The 25494-nt window shown below is 40.1% G+C and overlaps 2 protein-coding genes across 4 annotated transcripts in view; one reads left to right on the top strand and one right to left on the bottom strand.

The window, feature by feature from the left end:
• DCP1B (decapping mRNA 1B) overlaps positions 1-9175 on the bottom strand; it is a 49378-nt gene extending 40203 nt beyond the window's left edge. The window contains exons 1-3 of one of the 2 annotated variants that reach the window (XM_063134896.1): positions 9023-9175; positions 4725-4765; positions 309-436 (exon numbers count right to left, since the gene is read on the bottom strand). In XM_063134896.1, coding sequence (XP_062990966.1) covers positions 309-436; positions 4725-4765; positions 9023-9175 — 322 coding nt within the window. Of the gene's footprint in view, positions 1-308; positions 437-4724; positions 4766-9022 lie in introns of those variants that run through there. The other variant, XM_063134897.1, reaches the window with a different exon arrangement.
• CACNA1C (calcium voltage-gated channel subunit alpha1 C) overlaps positions 1-25494 on the top strand; it is a 609442-nt gene that overhangs the window by 8498 nt on the left and 575450 nt on the right. The window lies entirely within an intron of this gene.

The raw sequence follows: 25494 nt of genomic DNA, 5'->3' as shown, positions 1-25494 counted from the left end.
CTTGCCCTTGCATTTCATTTCTTGATCATGCTAGAGAACCTGGAAATTTGTGATATAATCTATGTAAAATGATGCATTAACTATATTTAATGTACTTCCTTAAGAAGGAAGAAACTTTAAACAACACTTTTTCATGTTTTGATGTACATAATACTGAAATTTCCTCCTTGATATGGAAGTTTCTGAAAAAGTTTCAGAACACATATTAGGGTGTGTTATTAACTAGATGAGATTTTCAGAAGGAGTCTACAAGAACCATAATGTTACCTCAAAAATAATTCTATCCCATGCATAAAAGAGTTACTCACATCTGGCATTTCTGTAAAGCAGAAAAGGGTCCTGTAACTGGAAATCCAGATCTTTTGTTATAGGTTCTGTCCGATTCTCCATGCTAAGCCTATTCATGATGGTGAATCCATACTTCGGTGAAGCTGACCTGCAAATTATCAAAGCCAAAACCACTGAATCAAATAAAAAAAATCTGTACTAGATTATGATAAATACATTAGAACACTTTGCTGCATAGCTAATGCTATAATTTTGTAAAAAGATACTGTACCTTCTGAAAGCCTTAGGAAATGCTTGTTTCTGGAGGAAGAGGGGTAATTTTCATTTTCTTTACAAACTTTACTTCAATTCAGTTTCTCCATGTTTACCTCTTTGGGTAGCAGCTTCCATTTGGATGTTATACATCATCTTTTAATTACTGCTTCTGCAGTTAACTTCATTCAACATGAAGTATTCTGTGAAAGTTACCCTGAATACTGTTACTGACTATTAAAAATACTATAGGGTGCAATCCTACACATTTAGACAGTAAAAAGTCCTACAGCTCCCAAGATTGTAGGACTTTTTCTGTCCAACTATACATATGATTGTGCTTTTAAAGACTTACTTTGTAAGAGTTTGGCAAGAATGCTCCTAGGAAGAGCTCAACTTCTCAGCAAATTAGCAACTAACATAAGTGAGAACAGTTTTACAAATGTACTTGAATGTTCCCAAATTTACACTTCAAGAATCAGAGGTCTGCTCCCACTTTATTAATATCATATTAGTTCGACTCTCCACAAATGCAGCATAATGCTATACATGTCATCTCAAATGTAAGATCCATTAACTTCAATAGGACTTACCCCCAGGTAAGTTTTTATAGAGTGCAGTCTATCGTGCTGAAACAAGGGCAAGCACTACACTAAAGAAATTCCATTTAGTGAAAAAACTCATTCCACAGAGGTTCTTCATTACCATTACCTCTCCCTTACCACTACAGAAAAGAGCAACTATGAAATGCAATCTCAAGCATGTTTAGACAGGAAAAAAAACCTCCTACAACTCCCAATCACCCTATCCTCCACATTATGCATAATTTTACACATCCCTATAATGTCTCCCCTTTCTTGCCTAGCATGGCTGGCTAGGGAATGCTGGGAGTTGTTCAGATTTTTTTCTGTCTAAACATGCATAGGACTGTGCCCTAAAATGTTCAAGGGGCTGGAAGAGCTAGGACTGCTTAGCTCAGAAAAAAACACAAGGAAGGGAAGACATGACAGAGGTGTATAAAATTATGCATGGTGTGGAGGAAGTGGAGAGGGAGAGTTTTTCTCCTTCTCTCACAATACTGGAACCTGGGATCCTTCCATACAGCTGATTGGTATGAGATTTGGAACAAATAAAAGGAAGTACTTAACTCAGTGCATAGTTAAACTATTTAATTTTCTACCACAAGATGTAGACCCAGCTCACACATAACAGCAGCAAGTCCTAGGTTAATTAACTCACGATTTGTTGTGGTGCATCCTGGGTTCATTCTACACCCATTTTAAATATTCAATCCCCAATTGGGTTGATCTGGAGTTATTATGCAAAGGCCAAACCCGGTGATTGTAGGTTAATCATGGGTTAAACAACAGTACACCTCATGGTAATAGGTAGATTAACTGTGGTGGCTTAACCAATGATTAACCTATAGTGTCCTGGTTCTGATGTCATGTAGCAATCTCTGATCAGCCTGATCAGCAGTTGACTATTCAAAAAGTATGGGGAATGAGACTGGCACACACTGCAACAAATTTTGGATTAATTAACCCATGATTTGCTACCGTTACAGGCAAACAGCACTGCAGTGATATCCACCAGGATGTAAAAGGGGATTAGACAAATGGGTTTAAAAGGGGATTACACAAATTCGTGGAGGATATCAATGGCTACTAATCATGATGGCTATAAGCTACCTCCATAATCAGAGGCCATTTGCCACTTCATACCAATCACTGAGGAACACAAGCAGGAGGGTGCTATTTCCCTCAGATCCTGTTTGAGGATTTCCTGCAGGCAACTGGTGGGCCACTGTGTGAACAGAATGTTGGACTAGAAGGTCCCTGAGTCTGGTCCAGCAGGGCTCTACTTAAGCTCAACATTTTCTTTGTTCTTGTTCAACACATGGTTATTGAAATTGATGCATATGGACCATTCAAAATTAGAACCTGGATGTCGAGGAAAGGACACTAGGTAAATTATCTTGGAGACAATCCAAATTTGGTAATCCTGAGAGGATGTCTCTGCACCCTGAGTTACTTACTAGAATGTGTATTACAGGAAGGGAGGTAACAGAAAATGAAACAAAAGATGGAAGTGAGAGAAAGCAAACATGATGACAATCAAAGAATTATCAGATGAAGAGCTTGTTCAATTCATTTTACTGTTAACTTCAAGAGGAGGCTTACTTTTGATATTTTTAAACACATTTATTTCCCCCTTAATAAAAGGCTATAAATAAACCAGTTTAAGTAAAAAATTGAAATAATAGAATCATAGAGTTGGACAGTTCCTCAAAGATCATGTAGTCCAACCTCCTGCTCAATACAGGCTCTGCACTGCAGGGTGCAGCTACAGCATTCCTGAGAGATGGCCACTCTGTTTAATACCTCCAGTGAAGGAGAACCCACCACCTTCCGAGGAAGTCTGTTCCACTGCTGAACAGCTCTCACTGTTAGGAAGTTTCTCCTAATATTTAGCTGAAATTTGCTTCCCTGCAATTTCCACCCATAGTCCTGCCCTCTTGAGCAACAGAGAACAAGTCTGCTCCATCTCCTGGCATGACAACCTTTCAGATATTTCAAGAGTGCTATCATGTCTCCTCTTGATCTTCTTTTCTCCAGTCTAGACATACCCAGCTCTTTCAACTGTTATTCGTCTTCAAATATTACAAAGTCACATATAAGTGAATCTGGAGGAGACACTCTCTAATTTCTGTTCCTCGTTTTACTTCTTAACAGTCTGAAGGAGTGATTTTTAAATATAACCTATGAATTTTACTAACATTTATATCAGTAACGAGCATTACAAAGATGCTAATGGAGAAATAAGAGTTGGCATAGCACAGTTGCTAAGAGACTGCCATGAACCAGAAAGACCCTGGTTCAAATCTCTGGAATAAACTCGCTAAGCAGTAGTCCTAGGCAAGCTACTGTTCTCTTATGATGGCCAAGGCAGAAAACGTGGGCGGGGAAAATATATTTACCAGGCTTTTATTTACCTACTTTCTCAGAATTCCTCCCCCGTCTGAAACCAGTTTGGCAGGGGGAGCTGGGAGAATCAATCCAGGCCCCACGCAGGAGAACAGAAGGGCTTTGTATGCAACAGATTCAAAGCCACCTCTGCCCACCCCAGGAAGCTCTGAAAACTGTGTGGCTGAGAAAGGAGAGGCCTAGGGGATGGGAAAACTAGGTGGCAAACCAAACATGTTTTCTAATCGTAGGCTGCAGAAGATCTGGTGAGTTTAGAAGAGAGTACAATTTCATAAGAACTAGTTTACATTTTATGCTGCAAACATATTTGCTGTGGACAACATCTCAACTGTGTCCATATTTACAGACATGGATCTTCCGGCCACACTTGGCGTTGATTCCAAGCAAGCACTATTGAGAATTTTTATCAAAGTACGAGAGGCTTTGCAGGGCATTTTGGGTTTACAGACAGGTGCACATATGAAGAGATATAAGCTGCCCAACATCTGCTAAAGGTGCTACAAACCATGCTGTAAATAGAAGCATGCTATATTGCTTTGTGTTTGTATGCATGGAAAGGGGCACTAGGCAAGGCAAAAGAGCAAAACACAGTAAATTAACACAATGTTATTATTAGAGGAGAAATAGGATACTGTCAGGAAGCAGCAGCAATGGATCAACTGGGATGAGACAGTGTAGAAACTATGTAGCTGTGAAGGAAGAGAACCAGGAGATACAGGAATTGGGTGGTAAACCTAACATGGCTTCTAATCCAGGAGCAGCAGATCTGGCAAATTTAGAAGAGGATGTAATTTAGTATGATCTGAGAAATGTTGATTTATCAGGATTCCTTGCTGGCAGACTGTTTCCACTTGCATTGCTATTTTGTTTAGTCTGCAAAGAAACATTTTCCTTACACCCTACTGAATTTTTTTCACCTTATTATCGTTGGGGAAGGGGAGGTAATAAGAAGCCTCTTAACCAAGACCCATCAATTTATAGTCCTTTTAAAAAACAAAATACTACTTTATCATGTTCACATCAGATTGGGCATCTTTTGTAGTATGTGCTTTGAACATTCACACCTATTCAAGATGTAGTTCAGAAATGTGCACCTGTTGATCCAAACCAAAGGTATCATTTCACTTGCTCTGTTTTTCTGTTCTTTGAGAGTGGCATAATTTTAAGGGGTTGATCTTAAAAATAATAATTTCTCACCTTGTGTAAACAAATAGCGTTCCTTCCACATCAGTCTTCTCCTAAAAAGACACAGATTGAAAGAGCGTCAGTGTTTTAGTGATAAAATAAAAGCCATCTAATCAAACTAACAGAAAGTATATGCAAGTGGATAAACTAAACTGCGGACTGCTTCAAGCACTGCATGAGATGACATGTATTTCTGGATCCTCAACTGATCACTGGCTTTCAGGTATGTACATATCTTTTACATCACTGTCCACACCTTTATAAAACATACATACCACACCCACCACCCACTAGTTTTATTATGTCATGTGAATTAACTCCTCACAAAGAATTAATTGTCAGCTCATTTGTGATAACATAGCCACCTCCCCATATTTTGGTGAAGCATATGTCTCTTTTACTGAATAACAATACTCGCATATTCGTTAGACACTCCACACAAGCTGCCGTTTTGTGCTGAAGCAAGAGCGAGCACCAAAGAGGCTCCACGGAAATGCTTCATTAATTTTTTTTAATCTTTTTTTCTTTTCAACACATGGCTTCTGAAACTGGTCATACAGGACATACTAGCTACCTACTGGAACTAGTTACATACTGGAACCAGTTACCTAGGGAGGTTGTGGGCTCTCCCACACTAGAGGCCTTCAAGAGGCAGCTGGACAACCACCTGTCAGGTATGCTTTAGGGTGGATTCCTGTATTGAGCAGGGAGTTGGACTCGATGGCCTTATAGTCCCCTTCCAACTCTACTATTCTATGATTCTACTACATTTGAAATGAATTTATAAAAATAATAAGTTATTTGACATTATTCATGTCAATTTGATAAAGCAAAGTTGCCCAGTATCAATAAAAATTGTGACAGGAATTTGCAGAAGCCACAGCAAAAGACACCACACTGCAGCAACTAATAAAGGTATTGCTCCAATCCAACCAAGAAATACAAACCTGCTCCATATTTTTAAATTTAAAACAAACCTATCTGTAATGGATTTGTTCACTGATTGAGAGAAGCAAAAGCACATATTTCAGAAAATATATGAGGGACACATGGGCATTGAAAATGTTAATAAAGAGCCGGAAATCTGATATATTGGCCACAAATAAATCTGCATAGTGATAAGATGGTTTAAAAAAGGCCACCTGCCCCCACCCCAAATACTAACCTAGGCAATAGAAAGAGCCATTGTGAAGAACTGATGGTAGATTAAAGACATTAGTAGAAAGTGGATGTTGATATCTTTATATATTCTAGCAAATTTGTTTATTTGTCTTAGATTACTATTCCCACTATCCTGAAATAGCCTTGTAAGAATATCTGACAGCATACTAAATCCATCTTTTTAAGATTTTATTTATTTATTTATTTATTTATTACATTTTTATACCGCCCAATAGCCGAAGCTCTCTGGGCGGTTCACAAAAATATGTGGCATACTATATGTTAATGTCTGATTCGGTTTACAATATGAATTCAAAATTTTTGCCAGTGACTATGGCTTTCAACATGTCACGTCCAGTTCAAATATCTGCAATCAAATGTTCTTGTGAGAAAAAGGTCAGGTTAGTCAAAATGTTGCCAAAGAAACTCACACATTGACAGACAAATCAGTATACGACAGTGCTGAACTTCAGAGCACTTTCTAGCACATGGAAAATCCAAAGCTGAAACATTGTTCCACAAAACACGGAAAACTCAGATTTCCAAACTTAGTAGATATGGATCACTGTCTAATGTATTGAGACATGCAAAAAGTGCAACCAATGTTGAAGAGCTCTGGAGAACTCAAAAGCCTGCTCACTATTTTGTGACATTTTGATTAGTCTTAATAATGTTATTGCCCAACCATGGACCAATGGAGCTTCATTTGTTTTTACGTCCATTGGAGTCCACCAAATGTAGCCACTGGGCTACACTATATCAGGGCTGCAGAGCCTCAGGCCTGGGAGCCAAATCTGGTCCTTCAAGGGACCCAATCCAGCTCTCAGGGATTCCCCAGAAGGCCATGCCCCTTTTCCCTAACCACAAATTGTTTATTGTTTCCTGGCTTCTTGTGCAGTTTCCCCCCATCCTATAAAGATAACATGCCTCTCCTACCACTTAGTTATAGGCAATAAGAGCTTAAAGGTGCAATCCTATGCATATTCACAGAAAAAAGTCAAGCAACTCCTAACACTCCCCAGCCCGCAGTGCTTTCTTCTCTCTAAACATGGATAGGATTGCTCCCTTACACTAAAATTTGGAATTGCAGCCTGCACTAGATAACGCTATGCAATTTGGTTTAACTGACTATTATATCCAGAACACTACCTAAAATTAATCTCCAGTCTTGTAAATATAAAGACTGTCATGTTTCTCATTACTTCTGCTATATGACTATCAAGGAACCTGCATGCTTTGGTTAAGGCTGATTTGGGTAACAGCTGAACTTTGTTTTCAAAATGGGGGTCAGCCATTGTCCCAGAATTCTAGGTGTAACCTCATACCTGCAGCATCTAGCAGAAATGCAATCAATCAGTAATCTCCATCTTGAGACCGAGTCTAGATGCAGACCTTATGGTTACAATATCAAGCCAACTTTTTGTTCTTTTTTGTTTCCTCCCCACCTTGCTTTGCGTAACATCCAGCCTGAAGAGTTCAGGAGAACTCAAAAGTTTGCTCATTCTTTGTGACATTTTGGTTGGTCCTAAGAAAAGTACAGCCCAACAGTGGATTTTGGAACAATAAAAATGTGTGTACATGCGCACGTATGCTAATGACAAAGGGCACAAGTAACTAGGTAAGTTGTTCCACAGCCATATAATGTGATAATATCCAATACTCATATTTTGGGATGTAATAGGTGACAGCTTTAAAGTGTTCAAGAAAGGGAAAGAAAATGAGGAAACTTAAGTTTGGCTTGGCACAAAGGAGGGGGCAGAAAGGTGTCAGGAAAGGACAGCCCGTGTAGTATAGTGGTTGAAGTGTTGAACTGGGATTAGGGAGGCCCAGGTTCTAGCCCCATTTGGCTATGTAGCTCATTGGTGACGTTAGGCTAGTCATTAACTTTCAGCCTAACCTACCTCACAGGGTTGTTGTAACAAAATGAGGATGATGATCATGTACACCATGTTGGATGGGATATAAAACTAACAAACAAATAAATAAGGAGCACTAGGCAGCAATCAATAGAAAAAAACTGCAACATCAGTCAGTGCCAAAACCACCTTCAGCATTATACATTAAAAAGTGATATATGAATAAAGTTGTTATTGACAAGAAATGTAAAAGGGGGTCCAGATATGCAGTATGTTAACTTTTGCGGAGCAAAGAACTCTGTAAAAACTAATGACATTTAGAATGTGGATACATTATTATTTGTTTAATACTAATTTATAATTGGTTTTCCTGGTTTGATGCAACAGCTGCAAGTCATTTCTTTGACAAGGCGTTGGGAATGTGGCAGAGTAATCCTAAATGGGGCCACTGGGGAGCAACGAAGTGGGTCTATTGCCTCATTCCCAGCCCTGCTGGCTCACCCCAGCCAGAGCAGAAGGTAGGGGCAGTTTCACTGGGCTGTTCAGCCTGGCAGATCCATGTATTTACAACCAGAACCCGAATTGACAGCAAGCAGAGATTAACTACGAACCCCATGACTGGCATAAGTAACAGGCCCAGATCAGACTTGCCTGGTCGAACAGGCTTTCTTCTTCTTTCAGGGGCTACTGCCACAGAAGAGCCCCACAATCTCAGCACTGGTCTCTGCTACCCTTTACCCAGCTACCATCCTAACCTCCTCCAACCATCTACAGGGGTTGGGATTGCACTCTTAAGTTTTCGCTCTAAAAACAAGTTTACTTGACTCACAGCAGAATTACCTTGTACATAGAATGGAAGTGATTTTAGTTTGAAGTCTAACCCATCCCGGTTAAGCAGAAATGATGGTATCAATAATTGCTTCTACCCAAAATGTATGTACAGACGAGGAATAAAGGGGCTGCGTGTAAAGCACTTTTATCTCTTCAAACCCTCCCTTTCACACGTTTGCTTTGGCTTCATCCTCCAGCTCGCCCTCCCCATTTGCTAGTGCTGAGGCTGGGTACGTGAGCGGAAGATCAAGTTAAAAGCAAAGGCGAAGAGTCTCCTACAGAGTACGGGAACCTCCCACTTAAATGTACGCAGACGCTTTTTTTCCCGATTGCCCTTGCACTACAGAATTTACGGCACGAGAATGACGTTGCACTTTTAAAGAGATAGCTACTTTATTTCATCCTCTCTCCCATTTCGACACCCCCACCACCACCACCCCGGGATTACACTCGCTCACGCACCCACTCGTTGGCGCGGTGCCCGAAAGTGTAGAGCGCCACCTGGCTGGCCACGTCCAGGATGCTGCAGATATAGGGGTCGTGCCGCTGCAGAGCCGCCAGACTGATGTCCAGCCCCTTGCCCAGTGGGGCGGCCCCGGCCACCGCCGCAGCCATCTTGCCTCCGAAAAACACAACACCTAGAACTCGGGACAGACGTGGCTAATCCAGAGCCGAGAGAAAGATAGAACGCAACGGCCTCTTTCCATTACTTCAAAGGAAAATTCAAAACCGGGCAAAAATCAGGCATGGTAATCGACCACCGAGACCGGGGAGCGCGGGATTGTTGCCATTGGCAACAGGTCCAGCTCAAAGAACCGGGGCCTGTGGTTTGTACCTCACTTGATGCAAAGTTAAAAATAAATGAGGAAACATAAAGTCTAAAACTTTCTGGCATGCAGTCCTCAAAATAATAATAAAAAAACACCCCATCAACATAAGCAGTCTAGGAAATAACAGATTCTGTATAAAATACCACAAAATAACTTTGTTCTTATACCACAGAGAATCTTGTTGCCAAATTTTTAAATTTAGCAATTCAGCCACAAGGAGATTTTGTGTCATAGTAAAACAGTCGACATTGTTACCACTTTTACTCAAACATTTTAAGAACTATGAAACAAGTTCCTAAAATCGTTTGAGTGTTGGCTTATTTTTTTTCTCCGTCAAGCCTCCAGTAATTGCATCATATGCACAACTTTCACAGGGAAAGCTTTTATTAGTATAGAAAAAGCTTTGTTGAAAGTCAACGTGTCATATAGTTGTTAAAGGCAGGGGAAACCTGCCTCACTCAGCTCCTTTAGTTTAAGAACTACTTTCAGTTTAAAGTATTTTAAAGGTACAGAGAATGTTACAGTTTGCTTAGTGAGTTTTGTGGGAAAGGGAATACATTGGAGCCACAATTTCAAACTTCCCTGTTGTGACAAGGCAAAAAGCTTGAATTCATAGTGCAGAAAATCCATAATCCAGTTGCTGAATGAAGTTTTAATTGGTTAACTTATATTTATTTTATTGTGGCATTTTAATTGGTTTCTTATGGATCTGTTTTCTTTTAATTAAGTTTTTTTTAACCTGTACTTTATTATTGTTCGCTGCCTTGAGCACCATTTTTGGTAGAAAAGCAATATATTATATTAATTTTCTATGCTAGCTTTATAGATTTCAGTGATCATAGCCAATACACCCTCCACATTTATTTATATTGACCAACATAGTTTTCCTGTTTTAATACCCAACCTCAATTTTCTCTAATTGTCTACCCACAATTTATTAAGAATATTAAAAACCCTAAAACATCAAGGAACATATATATTGATCTCAAATATCAGATTTTGGTACTTAAGGATGTAAGAGTGGTCATTTAATAGCTTTGGGGGGGAGTGGGGAGGGGGAGATGAAATCTCCAGGGTGCACAAAAATAAAGGTTCTATTGCCCCAACATTTTTTGAAATATGTTTCTTCTTCGGCGCCCTTAAAAGCAATTCATTGTGTTCTCTAGTGTGCTTTGTAATAAGAAAAATGACAAAAAATGCCCCTGTAGAAAAATATATTTCAAAACTCACTAGACCAGTAAAATCTTTGTGTGTGTGTGTGTGTGTGCATGTGCCCACACCGATGACATTTCATCTCTTCTTTTTCCCCTTGTTATTTGGGCCTTCCCTTTTCTGGTTTCTCATTTGTCTGCTTTGCCACTCACTGAGCTCATTGTGTGCAGAACAGTGGACAGAGTGACTGATAGAGCAATCAGATGACAGCTTAATCAATCATGCTACTTATTTTAGTAAAAATTGGCTCAAGTCACATGCTGGCATATGACAGTTGTAGGGTATATGGTCCTCTGCTTCAGCCTGAAAGCCTATTTTAAATTCAAGACCCTTCGTTTTCCTCTCTTCTGGTCCCTTGAATTAAACAGTCTATTGAGAATTTTCTAGTCAATCCAGTTACAGTTATTGAACAACTATTCTTGGAGACTAGAAAAAAGAAATTAAACAAAATACATATGTAAATGTGTAACAATGCCCTCTAGTGGAATACTGTTAACCACTCTGACTTAAAAAGAACTCTAGTACTTCTTGAAAACCTCTGCTTAAAGCCCTAGGAGAATGAGTATTTGTGTACTTTGATACTAGTGGCCACAGTTGCTTGCTGACTGATTATCTACATTCATCATAGCCATATGTTCTTTTATCCATGTGTTTATTATGCAAAGTTTTGGCCATACTGAAACCAAGAAATGAGACAGGAAATATTTTACAGTAATTTTAGTAATGTCAACCCAAATGCCTACAGAGTCCTGGACCCTCAAAGAATCCTCACACTCAACTAGCTCTGCAGAAATAGGAAGGCTTAGCTACCATTTTCCTCCCCTGCCCATGTTCTTTCTCCATTTTTTCTTTATTCCCCCACCCCAAACTTGCCATGAAGTTGCCATTCACGAAACCCTTGGATTTTAGTACCGAGTCAGACAGCAGATAATCAGCATATAGAATGAGGCAGAGTCTTCTGGATTGCACTGATTTTGAGGGGTTAGGCTGCTATAATTTTTGGCACAGTCAAGAGATGCATTAGAAAGAATCGGAAAATTTGCAGAATGGGAGGAAGGCATACCTCCCTTTGCATACCACAAAATAAATCTATCTTGTGCCCTTTGTCACAAACAAATTCTGGAAGGTTGTCCAAACATAGACTGTTATGGTCAGGGTTTTAACTGAGATCAGCAGATATGTGGTTGTTTAGAGTGTGGAAGTAGTGTATAGGGGTAAACCAAGGTCTGGAATAACTCTAGAAGTATACAGAGAAAATAGACTAAAATAAGAACAAGAAGTAGAAGGCAGGTGGACAAAATTCCACCAGAACTCCTAGACTTATAAAAATTATATAAAAATTCTAAAATAGTGCTGTTAACTGGCGGGGGTGGGGGTGGGGGAAGGTTAGATCTAAATGACCTTTCAAGGATCCCACACACAACTTTGGCATTTATTGTTGTGGAAACAGCCTAGAATAAGTCAAACCAATTGGGCAAATTGGCAGATTCCCTACTCTTATGAAGATTCTCTGAGTGATGGCTGTCTTAGAGATAGCCCTAGGTATACTGTTATGGAAGAGGACTCCTCCATCCCCCAGGATTATGCTGATGCAAAGATCTCTGACAACAATAGAAACAAGCTAAGTCTGTGGGTTTGGCTATCTGCGCTGGAACTGGATCTGACAAAGAGGTAGAGAGCAGACTTTACTCTCTGAAGGAAATCCTATGGAATGATGGGCACCCCTAGAGATTTGATGGGGGGAAAGAATCTATTGGGGTGCTAATGCTATGAACTATCATCTTATGCTCAGCCTGTAAATATACTTTATATCACAGAAACGCTATAAGTTGCCAATGACCTTCCAAGAAAACTGAACACTGGGTAAGTGCTGGAACCCCCGAAACTTCTCACCACTAAGAAGTGGTTGCACATGTGTGACAATATGTAAAGGATATATGAAGGCCACTATGCCTGAAGAAAAAATGCAGCTGCACTAGTCAAGTGTGCAGAAAAGGAAATGAAACAGACACACCATCATATCTGTTTCAGATAGCAAGGGGAATATATGCAGGCAAAAAGATAATCATTGCAATTTGCTTTCAATACTATGCTGAATTCATTATATTCCTTGACAAATTAAATATGATATTCAAGCAGTTAGGACTAAATTGTGACATTTCATTTGAAAAGTCTATTGCTTTTCAACATGGTTGATGTAGCTGTACTGGGATTAAATGAAACACCATAATATTGGCAAATCTGCCCCATCAGACCTTCTTCCTATTGCCAACCCCATAGTCAAAAAGGGGGTGTACATAAGCACCATTACTGTCACAGGATTTTGATCACAGGCCATTTGGTGTTTGAGATATAGGGCTTTGGGCTACTTTCCCTTGTCCTCTTTTAAGAGTGGCCCATCAGTCAAACAACCATGGCCCTAATTTTCAAAATGTGCAGGGTACATTCCATTCCATTCCAAGTTCTGACCTGGTTTTGGACCAGCAACTGCCTTAGTCACTCAACTGGATAACTTGCACTGTAGACTGGATGGTAGGAGGGCAATTCTTTTGGTTCTTCTGGAGCTCTCACTGGCATTTAACACCACCAGTCATTATATCCTTCTGATCCATCTGCCTGGCCAGGACTTAAAAGGCACAATATTATAGTGATTCCACTGATTCCTTGATGGTCAATACCAGACGGTCCTGATGGCTCATTTCACATCAGAATATGAAGGCTACATTATCCACCAACATCTATAGTTGGTTTGTCTTATATTTCAGCCCTAAATACTTGTATAAGTGTATTTTGCAACAATCTCATCATAATGTCCCCCACAATACTGGGGTAACATTACATTTTAAATGTTGTGCTGCCACAGGAGTTGATAAATTACCCGTCCTAAGCACCTCTTTGCTGGTGCGGCAGCCACTATTGCCTCTGCTCCCTTGATTTAGGAAGCCTCATGTTGTGACAATATGTGAGAACTTCCATCTTAGAGATACTTTAACTGATTCATTAGTCCGTCAAAGCGCCACAGTAAATCAACTAAAACAATCTTTAATTAATTGGCATCCTTACTAAAAATATCAGTAGGCTATTTTTTTTAGAGTGACTTCCTTTTCAAATTGACAATGGACACTCTGTTACATTTCAGTGAGCATCACAGCTATGATTCATAATTTTCTGTTTGCCATGAATACTGATTCAACATGTTGAAAGCCCTAGGATTGTTTTCACAGAGACCAGGCAGTAGAGACTGAACCACGACAGATCTACCTTTAAAAACATGATTTGCCTAAAATTCTGAACTTCCAACTATGGATGAATATTTTCAACATGAGTTGTGACATCTATTCAACCCTGTATTCCTTCATCTCTACAAAAAAATAAAATATACCACCTAATCACAAGATAAGGCAAGAGCAGGCATCCTCCCAAGAAATTAATGAAAGTAATCAATCAAAACTGGGTGATTTGCTGTACAAAATGTGTACTTTTCCTACTGTAATTGTGGTCCTCCTTAATTTCTCAAGGAGAAAAAAGTTGTGGAGCACCTCAAGGTTAATTTCAAACTTTTTTTAAACTTGTGTACATAAATGCTATATATGTACTAATAAAATGCAGTGTGTGCACATATCAAACATGTGTTATGAATCACATATATTTGCAACAGAGCTGTGGTCACCTACCGGACCATGCTATAAACTGGGACCCTTCAGTTCTGCGTATGGCTGCCCCATGTGGTGACCTGTGAGAACTGCAGTTTGGAATAACTGCTATGGCCTGGCTGTACTCACCCAGGCTGGCATTGGCCCCTCCTGGACAGGAAGGGCTATAAAAATCTTGCTGGGAAAAAAAAAGATCTTTCTGGCACTGGAATGTTGCTGTGTGTTCTCTGACTCCCGCACTGACCCTCAGCTCTATTTTTCTGGCTCACCTCTGACAGCTGTCTACTGCTCAGCCTTGACACACATTGGTAAATACATGCTTGCTATTGTATAATGGATGAAGTGGCCATGAACACTGTTTAGAGTTTGTACAGTGAGATGCTACAGTTCCAAATTGTACCATTTTACACTGCAGTTAGAGGAAGTCTTATATTCTTGAATGCCCCTCCCCCACATAAAAATAAACAAGTCTGGTTGCAATAAACTCACATATCGGGGACAAAGGTTTAGTGCAGGGGTGCACAACCCAGCAGCCACAAGTAGGCCCTTAAGTCATGTTGTGCACCCACCCTATGTTCTTCAGCTATTAGCATAAAAATCCCCACATTGCTGATAACCATGCACCATGTCCTGCTTGTGGTTCCCTGGTTGACAGCTGGATGGCCACTGTGTGAACAGAGTGCTAGACTAGATGGACCCTTTGTCTGATCCAGCATGGCTCTTCTTATGTTCTTATGTTAACCACGCTGCTGCTCCCACTGCCAATTTCACTGCAGCACTGCGTATTATTCCATGGTGCTGAACCTGACGTTTGCCCCCTCCTGCCACTACTACTGCCAGTTTGCTGTGTTTTCCAAACTCACCCCATCACACACACTGCTGAGCACTCTCTTCTCCTAGCTCACTTGCCAACTCTTTTCCTGAAAAGTATCTTTCCATGTTTTAGAGGACACTCTAAAATTTGGAGTCTGAGGAGAAGAACCATAGAGTTCTCTATGGGTGGCTGCCAGATGGTCTTCCGATCTCGCAGTTGCTGCGGCTTCTGCCAGAAGGCAGAGAGGGGCATAGTTTTCAAAAGCATGTGGATGCTGGTGGCTCCGATGTCAGTGGAGTGGTGAATCCGCTCCAGGTTCTGACTGAAATGGATTCACTGCCCCATTGGCATCGAGCCACCAGCCTCCAAAGTATATATGAAGGTATGTGTGTGTGAAAAGGGTATATCTATATGTGGGTGGGTGTGCATAAGTGTGTGCACTGATGTATGGCTCCCAGCTCTGCATCCAACACCAGATGCAGCCCTCAGAGTCAAAAGTTCTGTACCCGTGATTTAGTGTATCTGTTGTGCTAGATTACTACATGCAGGAAACATTTTTCTAGTAGTGCATTGAAAAATATGATCTTTCACCTGTAGTCTGGAGTGGTACAGTCCAGAATTCTACCATCTCCGTCTGCATAATCAGGACTGGCTTCAGAGGTAGGCATAGACAGGCACCTGCCAAGGCAAAAACTCCTGCAGAGGACACATTGGCAACCTTTGATGCCTCTGCGGCTGTTCCTCCTTGCTATCAATTTGTTCACCTGTCCTCTCCAAGCATGCAAGTTATGACAAGGGTGAGAAAATAGGGCAGCATTCTTTGTTTGCCTTGTGTTTTCCCTGCAGGCAGTTGTACAAATTGGGTCCAGGAGGAGCTGGCAAATGAATGGGCAGCATACATGGAAGCTAGAAGGAAGTGGACCCACTTAGGCAGTGGGCCTGTTGAGGGCATCTTGCCCAATCCTCCTCCTCCCCCACAAACACCCTGGAGCTGTCTTTGCATAACGTATAGGAATTTTTACAGCAAATTGCATGAAATCTCAGCTAGATTTGAGAGCTGCTTCAAACATGACATTTTGTTGCATGGATATAAGACAATATCTATATTTTGTGCACCCTATCTGTAATGTGTGTGCCCATATTTGGAAGCTGCCACATGCAGCTGCAGCGTCTAAACGCACATACACAAGGCAACAAAGATATTCAGGGTTTTCATTCATGATTGTGTTTCATAGGGTTTACATATTTGCCCTCTACGATGGGTACAAAAAAAGTCAAGTGTGAATTGGAGCTCAGTGAGCGAACAATGGGAGGATTGAAAACTTGCAGAAAGATTTTTTTTCAGATTAAAAGCTAAGGATATTAACAGCCCCCCAAACATCAATGGGCAGCTGACAGAAAAGTCTAGGCTTAATCTATTTGTGTGAATTTGTTTTCCCTGGTGCGCTTTGAGTGCCATTGGATTGTTTGGCAGTCACTCCTCCACTGTCTGATTTTTTTTGTCATTTTCAAGTGAGGCTGTTACTGTGATATGTTTGCTGTCAAAAGGAATTTACAGGCACATTGCCCTGCCTGATGGCTATAGCACAAGGATTTCCTAAGGAGAAACTTTCATTCAAAGTGCACAATGTTTCTCATCTTTCTTTTAGCTGTGCTCTGGCATATTCCCAACACTATTAGTTTCATTATCACTGCAATTTAATCTTGGAATAATAATAATAACTTTCCCTGAGAATGCAGAGAGCCTGGTGCAGTCTTTGGGCAACAGGATTGCAGACAAGAGCATGGACAGAAACACATCAGCCTCTACAATCACATGCTGAATTTTCAGGTGGTTAATTTTAACACCAAAAGGGTTTCTTAGTAGGTTCAATTGAAAAATGCCAATATTCAAGTTCCACTATTGTGGTCTCTGTGTGTGACTGATAGGCAACAGAGGCCCAGTGGGCTAAATCTGGCTACCATTTGGTCCATCCTTCAACTATGATTGGAGGATTTTAGCCTTCCCCAACCTCTTCTCAATTGAATTCAGGGAGAAATGGCAGCCTCTCAACCCAGGACAGGCAGGTAGCATATACTCACCCAGCTATGCAGATCCTGTGATAGAAAGAAGCAGAGAGGAGGAACTTGGACCAACACCCCTGTTTGATGGTCTATCTAATTGCCAACCACTGCTTTACCACTGCATGGTGTTTTGAAAAGTTTTTGTCCTTTGCAGTCCCCACCGTAGATAAGTAACACTACTGGCTCTGTGGTCTACGTGATCAAATCATAACCATAAGCAGGAAACCTAAGGAAAAATCGTTCCTGTTTTTCCTAGGGAAATCAAATATTACCCGTTTAAAGTACTTATGTGGGAACCACTGATGTTAAGTGGATAGAGTTGAACTTGAATCTGCAAGATTTGGGTTCAAATTTCACAGACTTGCTTCATAGCCACTGTGGACTTTTCCACCCATACATTCGCAAAAATAGTTTTAAAATACTTGACGACTATCAGCCAAATGTGTAAACCATCTCTATTGAAAACACCATGTTTTTACTGTGATAAACAAAAGTTCTATTTGTAGTGACTAATCTGTGATAGCTCGTTTACACATGCAAGCCATCACTTGATGTGGCAATCAATGAGTAATGAACATACGTGTGTAAACAGGCCCTCTTTCTAGCCTCAATTCCACATATGTAAATTGGATCGATATTAACCTAATTCAGAGGATTATTATTAAGAATTATCACAATTAAGTGTTTTAAGGTTTTTGCAAATTAAGAGTGCTGTATAAAAGATAACTAATCGCATTGAAAAGTGGTGTATGTGCTACCTCCAGTTTTTCTAGTGATACTTTTAAGCAGAGAGAAAATGGCCACATATGTGCATCTTTGTAATCGTCGACAAGACATGTGAATAGCAGAGAAAGATATGTTCAACATTTTACAGCTATCTGACCGCTCTCATGTGACAAAGATAAATGTATCTGTCCCTTTCTCCATTGGTTACTTAACAATGTTTTCAGAACAAGCAACCCAAACTCAAGTCAATGGGAAATTGTCTTTATTGCGATTTTAGTTCGTAAAAATTGATATCTTAATACCAGGTCCCACAATACTGTGCCACAGTATCATGATGAACTTGGTTGCCATGGAAATGGGTCTGGTAAAACAGCAATTCAAAGCTGTCCTCAAAGAACACTGAACGTAATGTACGGGAAGAAACATATTTAACGTACTGGATACATTGTGGAGGGTTTGTGATATATCATGTTGGTTAAGTGTGCAGGACTTGCTTACTCTACTAGGTTCATTGCTCTACTTCAGTTTTAGAAAAACAACATATCAGTTATGTTCAGAGAGCAACATTATTGATCAGCTAGCAGCTTTAGAGAATCAAAAGTCATTGGTTGCCCCAGGTGAAGATCCAAAGGAAACTTGCAGTGGCTCCCAAACGTTTTCTAAGGTAATTGTGTTTTGGTGTGAATCAAACTGGAATTAGTCCAATGCCTTGCATCCTGGGATTGAATGCTGGATCGTAAGGAAGGAGGGAAGAAACACAGATGAATACAATCATCTCACACATAAACAGGCAGGCAGAGGCTGGAAATTTTTCTTACCTATGCAGTACAATCCTGCTCTTGGGTGTAAAATCCCACTTGGTAGGAAAAAATGACAGGCAGCTAAAGTCTGATTTAGTATATTGACAGATGGTGCATTGCAGTCACATCCAATTTTAATGTTAACTGTATTCAAATAGGATATAGAGTACAGCTTTCAAAATGTTTTGGACTTCATAGTGCAACTTGGGTTATTACAGTAGTCACAAGCCAGCTCTCACACTTAAAGTGCATGGTCAGTTTTACTGCTTTGAACAGACCCATGCCCAGGCCTTCTTGCCCATTACACTGACTCCCACCTTCTGTTCAGTCTGGGGTCAGCAATGTGAGCCTCCGTGGTTCACGCCTACCATGCTGTTCCAGGCTGCATTTGAACGTAAGGGAAGGCAGGGAAAAGCAAAGATGTAGTGACGGCCCAAATAATTTTGATACCTGCAGTCAAAAAATCAAATGGCAACCCATGTGGGTAGTAAAAATATAATAATCAACTAAACAATGGATGTCCTTTAATGCTACCCCCATATTTGTCACCTGAAGTGGGTAGCCTCATGCTCTGTAATGGCAAGACTGGACAAGCCTTACAAGGAGGCTGGAGAACCTCAAGAAGGCTCCTTAAGCAGCATGGGCAGATGAATAAGGGCCTGTGTAGACCAGGGCAGGTTGTGTATGTGTGGGTGTGTGGGTATTCTTTGTCAGTACTGTATGTCTTAGGTTGGTAGCTTCACCTTTCTTCTTTTAAGCATGCAAATTTAGTGCCGTGCCCTTTGACCTATGTTTACTCACCTTCTTTTTAAAAACAACAACATAAGAACACGACTCTTCATATGTTCTTTAAAAATACACCAGGAGAGCATAGATGGTTCCTCTCAACAACAACAACAACAACAACAACACTTTATAGTCACCACAATCCTGTGAGTTAAGACAGGCTGAGAGAGAGAATGATCGACCCAAGGTCACCCAGTGAGCTTCATAGTTTAGGGGTTTGAGCCTGGATCTCAAACAACACCACTCTGGTTCGGGCACCTCCAATGGTGCCCATGAGTGGGTCCCAAATGTGGTGCCCATGGACACCACAAAATATATTTTTAAATATTTTTATTTATTAATCCTTCCTTTTTAGTATACATATATGGATTTGTATGACATGCATGCAGCTGTCTAGCAATTATACATGGGCTTCAACAAAAGTGAACAAAACATCCAAATGTGTCCATTTGAAAATGGCGTCTATATGCCACCCTTTCAAATATTGAAAATATCATAAGGTCCTCGATCCGTTGCATTATAGGAGTGTTTATCCTTCTAGTGTTGTAGTATCAGGCTTTTAACTGCCAAAAGAGTGCAGAGAATCCATTTATGCTTACCATTTGTTAATTTCCATAAAGTAGGTAAATAAGTTTTTAAAAGCATGTATATCAGTGAATATTAAAGAGTGTTCCAGTACAATTTTTTTCTATGTAATCACCTCTCCCCAAAAAGAAGCAACTACTGGACCTTGCCAAAACAAAAGTTTAAAAGAAGCATTAGTTGTATTGCACGCCAGCAATTAGATGAATTAGAAAATCCCTTATTAAAGAGATGTTGCCATGACCAATAGACACGAAGCAAATGTTCTTGCTGAATATAACGCAGCCTACGATCCATAGACATGACAGGTAGATGCCAAAGCAGAGATCCACTGATTAGGCATTTCGTGGTGGTGCTCACAACAGTATCTAAAATTCCTAAATGTGCCCTTGGGTCCAAAAAGGTTGAGGATGCCTGTTGTACATTGCACAGCAAGAGAAGACAACCTCTTGACTTGCATCATAACAGTTCCCTTTTTAGTTCTTCCAGGTAAGTCTGTAATGTTTAGTCACACAGTGAATCTGATTGTACTTCATAGCAACAGCTCTAACACCTTCAGCAATAGGTGGTGGGCCAGTTCACACAAAACAACAGCTCACCATGGGTTAATTAATCCACAGTGAGGTTGCGGCGTGCATGTGGCCACCATTTCGAATATGCAAGCCCCTCTCATAACAACCCTCACATAACCCATGCTCACAGGGTTCACATGATACGACAACACTCAAGCGGGAGGTGGATATGCAAACTGGTGACTGTGGGTGCCACAGCTTATCAAGGGTTAAATAACTCACAATGAGCTGAGCCATGTGGTGCAAACTAGGTCACTGTCTCAGGTAAACAGGAACAATCAGTATATGTTGTAATAACTGTATTACTATTTCAATACATTCGCATATTACCAAAACTTCAGTATAAAAGCCTTTGTGAACCCCCCAGAGAGCTCCGGCTATTGGGCGGTATAGAAATGTAATAAATAAATAAATAAATAAATAAATAAATTTGTGGAATATGGAAAGAAGGGTATAATTGCTCATAAACTGAGATGACATGGGATTTAATAACCTGTGTTATTAAATATATGGAATATATTTATATATATGGAAAAATGCATAGGGAGGCAATCTTATAATCAATGACTGTGAAACATTAATGTGCACCAGCTTAGAGTATTCTGGCTAATGAGTGCAAGCTATACTGTATTGACTGACAAGCTGAACACGACACAAGCATTGATGCTTATTCAAATGTATTTGGTTAAAAATATTTATTAAATAAGCTATAATGTGAACAGGGCAGTAAATAAAAAATTCAATCAACTGTTCAACATCAGTAAAAACAAGATAAAATCTAAACATAAGTATGATCAAATTGAGAGTCATAAAAACTATTTCAACCAGCAAAAGCATACAAATTGAAATTTGAAAAATAAAATGTCTGATTGAATAAAAAAGTGGCACCAGGAGTATCTCCTGCGGGAAGGTAATCCAAATTGGGGGGCCACTACGGAGAAGGCCCTCCATTTTGTTGCTGATGAATATACTTCTCTTATAGAAGGAATATGAAGAAGTTTCTGCTCTGATGTTCTGGGCAGGTTGATACAGGAGGAGCCACTCATTCAGATATTTGAGCCTTGAGCCATGGCTTGGTAGTGAGAAGTAAGCACTTAGTATATTTCCTCCTTGTGAAAGTGAGTGTAGTGGTTAGAGTGTTGGACAAGGACTGAGGAACTCCATGTTCAACTCCTGAATACCTACTACAGATAATAACAAATTTTGTTCAATTTAAGGAAAGTACTCTTTAATTCCTCTCCTCTCCCCATGCCAAAAACACTATGATGGTGTCTGAAGAAGCTTATAGCAAAACGGGTTTATTAAGCCGGCAGCCTGTTAAACAAGTTTCTTACTAAGCATCTTGCAACTATAAACAATTTTTTGTTTAACTGTGAACAACTTGATGTTTCATTGTTTATCAAGTGTCCCGCAATTATAAACTTCCTTTGTGGTTGTTATCACATGCCCGACATTGTCAACAACCTTCTGTTATATTGTAAATATATTGTGGTACTATTGTGACATTATATAAAAAAAGTTTCTTTAAATCATTTACCCCATTTCTGTTTATCATTCAGTATTGCAGTTTGTAAGCTGGTTAGTACTACTTTATGTTGTTCATTTCAACTGCTGCCTTCTATATTGAATAACAACTCCCCACTCTGCCATGAAGCTCACTGAGTGACCTTGGTCTAGGGATAAGCACTGCCCTTCTACATAACCTACCTCACAGGTTTGTGATGAGAATAAAAGGCAGGGAGAACAGGAGAATCATGAATGCCACTTGGAGGAAAGGCAGTATATAAATGGAATAAAATAAACACATGTACACCAGGGATCAGATAGTAATCCTTGCGGTAAGAATAGCAGTGGAGGCTAGTGGCTCAATGTCAGTGGGGCAGTGAATCTGTTCCGGATTGCAATAAGAACCAGTCAGAACTCTAAAGGAAATATCCAAGGGATTTCCTTGGATAGCTCCTTTATAGTTCTGAGTGAAACCAGAGCAGATTCAACACCCCATTGACATCAGAGCCACCAGCTTCCACTAAATAATGGGCATTATGAATCCATGTGGCCCTTATGTGAAATACTGAAAAGTATATTAAAGCTAGATGATTAATCCACTAAAAAAACTTTTCATGAATTGACAGCCCTAGTTTCTTTAAACCTGCTCTAGGGTAAAGGGGGGGGGGAAGCAGCATTGTCCTAGAAAATAAAATTGACAAGGAATAATCCTTTTTTGTGTGGCCTGATATACTTTGGCATTTTGTTAAATGTATTCTGTTATTATGGCCATTTAAAATGAATGAAATGACTTTTCTTCTGGAGTCTGACCTTCATTTAGCAAATCCATTTTGCTGTGTTTGAACGAAGAGCATTTGGAGCGTGCCAACTTTATACTTTTATCAATCTTGTGTCTGCTCTAAGAGTCAGGAATCATTATACAATAAGGAGAGATGCATAAACTACTTGGTTAAATGCTAACTTTTGCCTATTTCTTAGGTAATAAAAAACATCAAAACTTTTTACTGTTGAACAAAATTAGCTCATTCTTTATATCTGATGCACCTTGACATTTTCTATTTCCATATTATTCACACACACACAAATCTAGTTCATGCAGTAGAATGCATCAAAGCACTATCAGCTTCAAGGGAATTCCCACTTTAAATTTCAGAGAAAAGGGCCTTTGGATAAAGCATCCAATCATATGAATGATCATCTAAGCCAATTCTTTTGAGATTTTCCCACTCTTTATGTGACTATTAGGTATTGTAGCACCCTGGCTTGTAACGGAGGAGGGAATCAATATCTACAAAAGTATATCCAAATTGATTTATCTTACTCCTAATTTACTAAAAAATAGCAGGGCCACTATGTCTAAATTCAGAAATCCTCTTTTTGTAGATCTGCACTATTACGGGACAATCATGGAAAATTCTTGTGCAGAGTTGCTTGCTGCTGAAACGCTCAGCCATGATGTTTATTTGTGTAAATTTACATGTGTGTTTTGTCGGTATCACCATAGCACCTTGTCTAATAAGACTTTTGGTCTGGAAAAGGCTGCAAAGCACCTAAGATCAAAAAGATCATGATGCAGCTACCTCCCTTCATTGTAATTGAAGTTCATGTCCTATATATGGCCTCCCCTCATCTCACATCAGTCCGCTGGTCTCTGTCCACCACTCTGCCGCTAAGATCATCTTCCTGGCCCGCCGCTCTGACCATGTCACTCCGCTTCTGAAATCTCTTCATTGGCTCCCAATTCATTCCAGAATCCAATATAAACTTCTCCTGTTGACCTTCAAAGCTTTTCACGGTCTAGCTCCTGCCTATCTCTCCTCTCTCATCTCACACTATTGCCCCGCTCGTGCTCTTCGCTCCTCTGATGCCATGCTTCTTGCCTGCCCAAGGGTCTCTACTTCCCTTGCTCGGCTTCGTCCATTTTCCTCTGCTGCCCCTCATGCCTGGAATGCTCTTCCAGAACACCTGAGAACTACCAACTCAATCACAGCTTTTAAAACACAGCTAAAAACTTTTCTTTTCCCTATAGCTTTTAAACTTTGAGTTTGTTCTGACTCTATACTGTTAGCTTCACCCTTCCCGGTGCCTGTTTACACTTCCCTGTGCCTGTTTGCATTCTCTTTCCCTTCTTATTGTTTACTACAACTTTATTAGATTGTAAGCCTATGCGGCAGGGTCTTGCTATTTACTGTGTTATCTGTACAGCACCATGTACATCGATGGTGCTATATAAATAAATAATAATAATAATAATAATATATATCTTCTGTTGTAACGTATGAGTTGCCCTCATGTGACTGGAAAAACAATGGCAACTCAAGATAAAGCTCTGGATTGCCACCCTAGTCAAGCAACACAAGGGGCAACCTGCATTTACAGAGCAGTTACAGACCCTACTATTCTCTCCTTGCCTTTCTGCCTCCTCGTCCCCTTCATTCCTTTTTGAAATTCATCCTTTCTGCTACTCCTGGTTTGACTTCTGAGCTCCGTACATATTAACATTGTCGTCATCATCATCATCATCATCTTCTTCAGAGGCATTAGGGAGGCTATATGCAGAGACCTCCCCTCCTCCTTCCTCCCCCTTAGCTAAAATGCAGAGTGGGGGGGGAGCAGAGGTGGACATTGCCTCAGTGTTACTTCCACTCTGTGTAAAATTTCTGTCACTCTCCAAGTTTGGAGGCTAATGGGAATTGTGATAGACTTGCGCCCCTAATCAATCTTCTGACCTGGATGGTCTGTCCCCTAGTTACAGATTTATTTATTTATATGCTGCACCTTCATCCCAAAGATGATTTCAGGGTGGTGTACACATAGAAATTACATATTCAATACAATAAAACAATCAAAAATCAAGAGGCCAGCTTAAAAACACCCATTTCAAATTAAAAATAGAATGAGAATCATTTTAAATGTCTGTGCAGATAAAAAGGTTTGTTTTTACCAGGCATAGGGAGAATACACTGATTGCACCAGGCGTATCTCCAATGGGGAGACTTTTTATGGTTACCCAGCGATATAAGAAAATCACTCTGCCTATGTTCCCTGCTACTCTACTCTATTATTACTCATAGAATCATAGAATAGTAGAATTGGAAGGGGCCTATAAGGCCATCAAGTCCAACCTAGGCCGAAAGAATAAATATGTTCCTGTGCTGAAAAATAAGGGATAGACATATACTCTGTATAGGATCAATGGGTCACTTCACATTAGCAGTTGTATCTGTAATGCTACCAGAGCAGAAACAACAAGGGCAGATCGTATTCCCTTTTGGTACATGTATGTGCCATAATTAGAGTTGCTAAGTGATTAGAAATCAAGCAGCCCGTGCCCTATAGCCCCATGGGAAATGTAGCCCCTTTAAGCAGTTTCTCTTGATGTGAATATG

This window comes from Elgaria multicarinata, chromosome 9, assembly GCF_023053635.1.
Source record: "Elgaria multicarinata webbii isolate HBS135686 ecotype San Diego chromosome 9, rElgMul1.1.pri, whole genome shotgun sequence".
Taxonomy (NCBI): Eukaryota; Metazoa; Chordata; class Lepidosauria; order Squamata; family Anguidae; genus Elgaria; species Elgaria multicarinata.
This window is presented reverse-complemented; position numbering and strand designations above follow the sequence as displayed.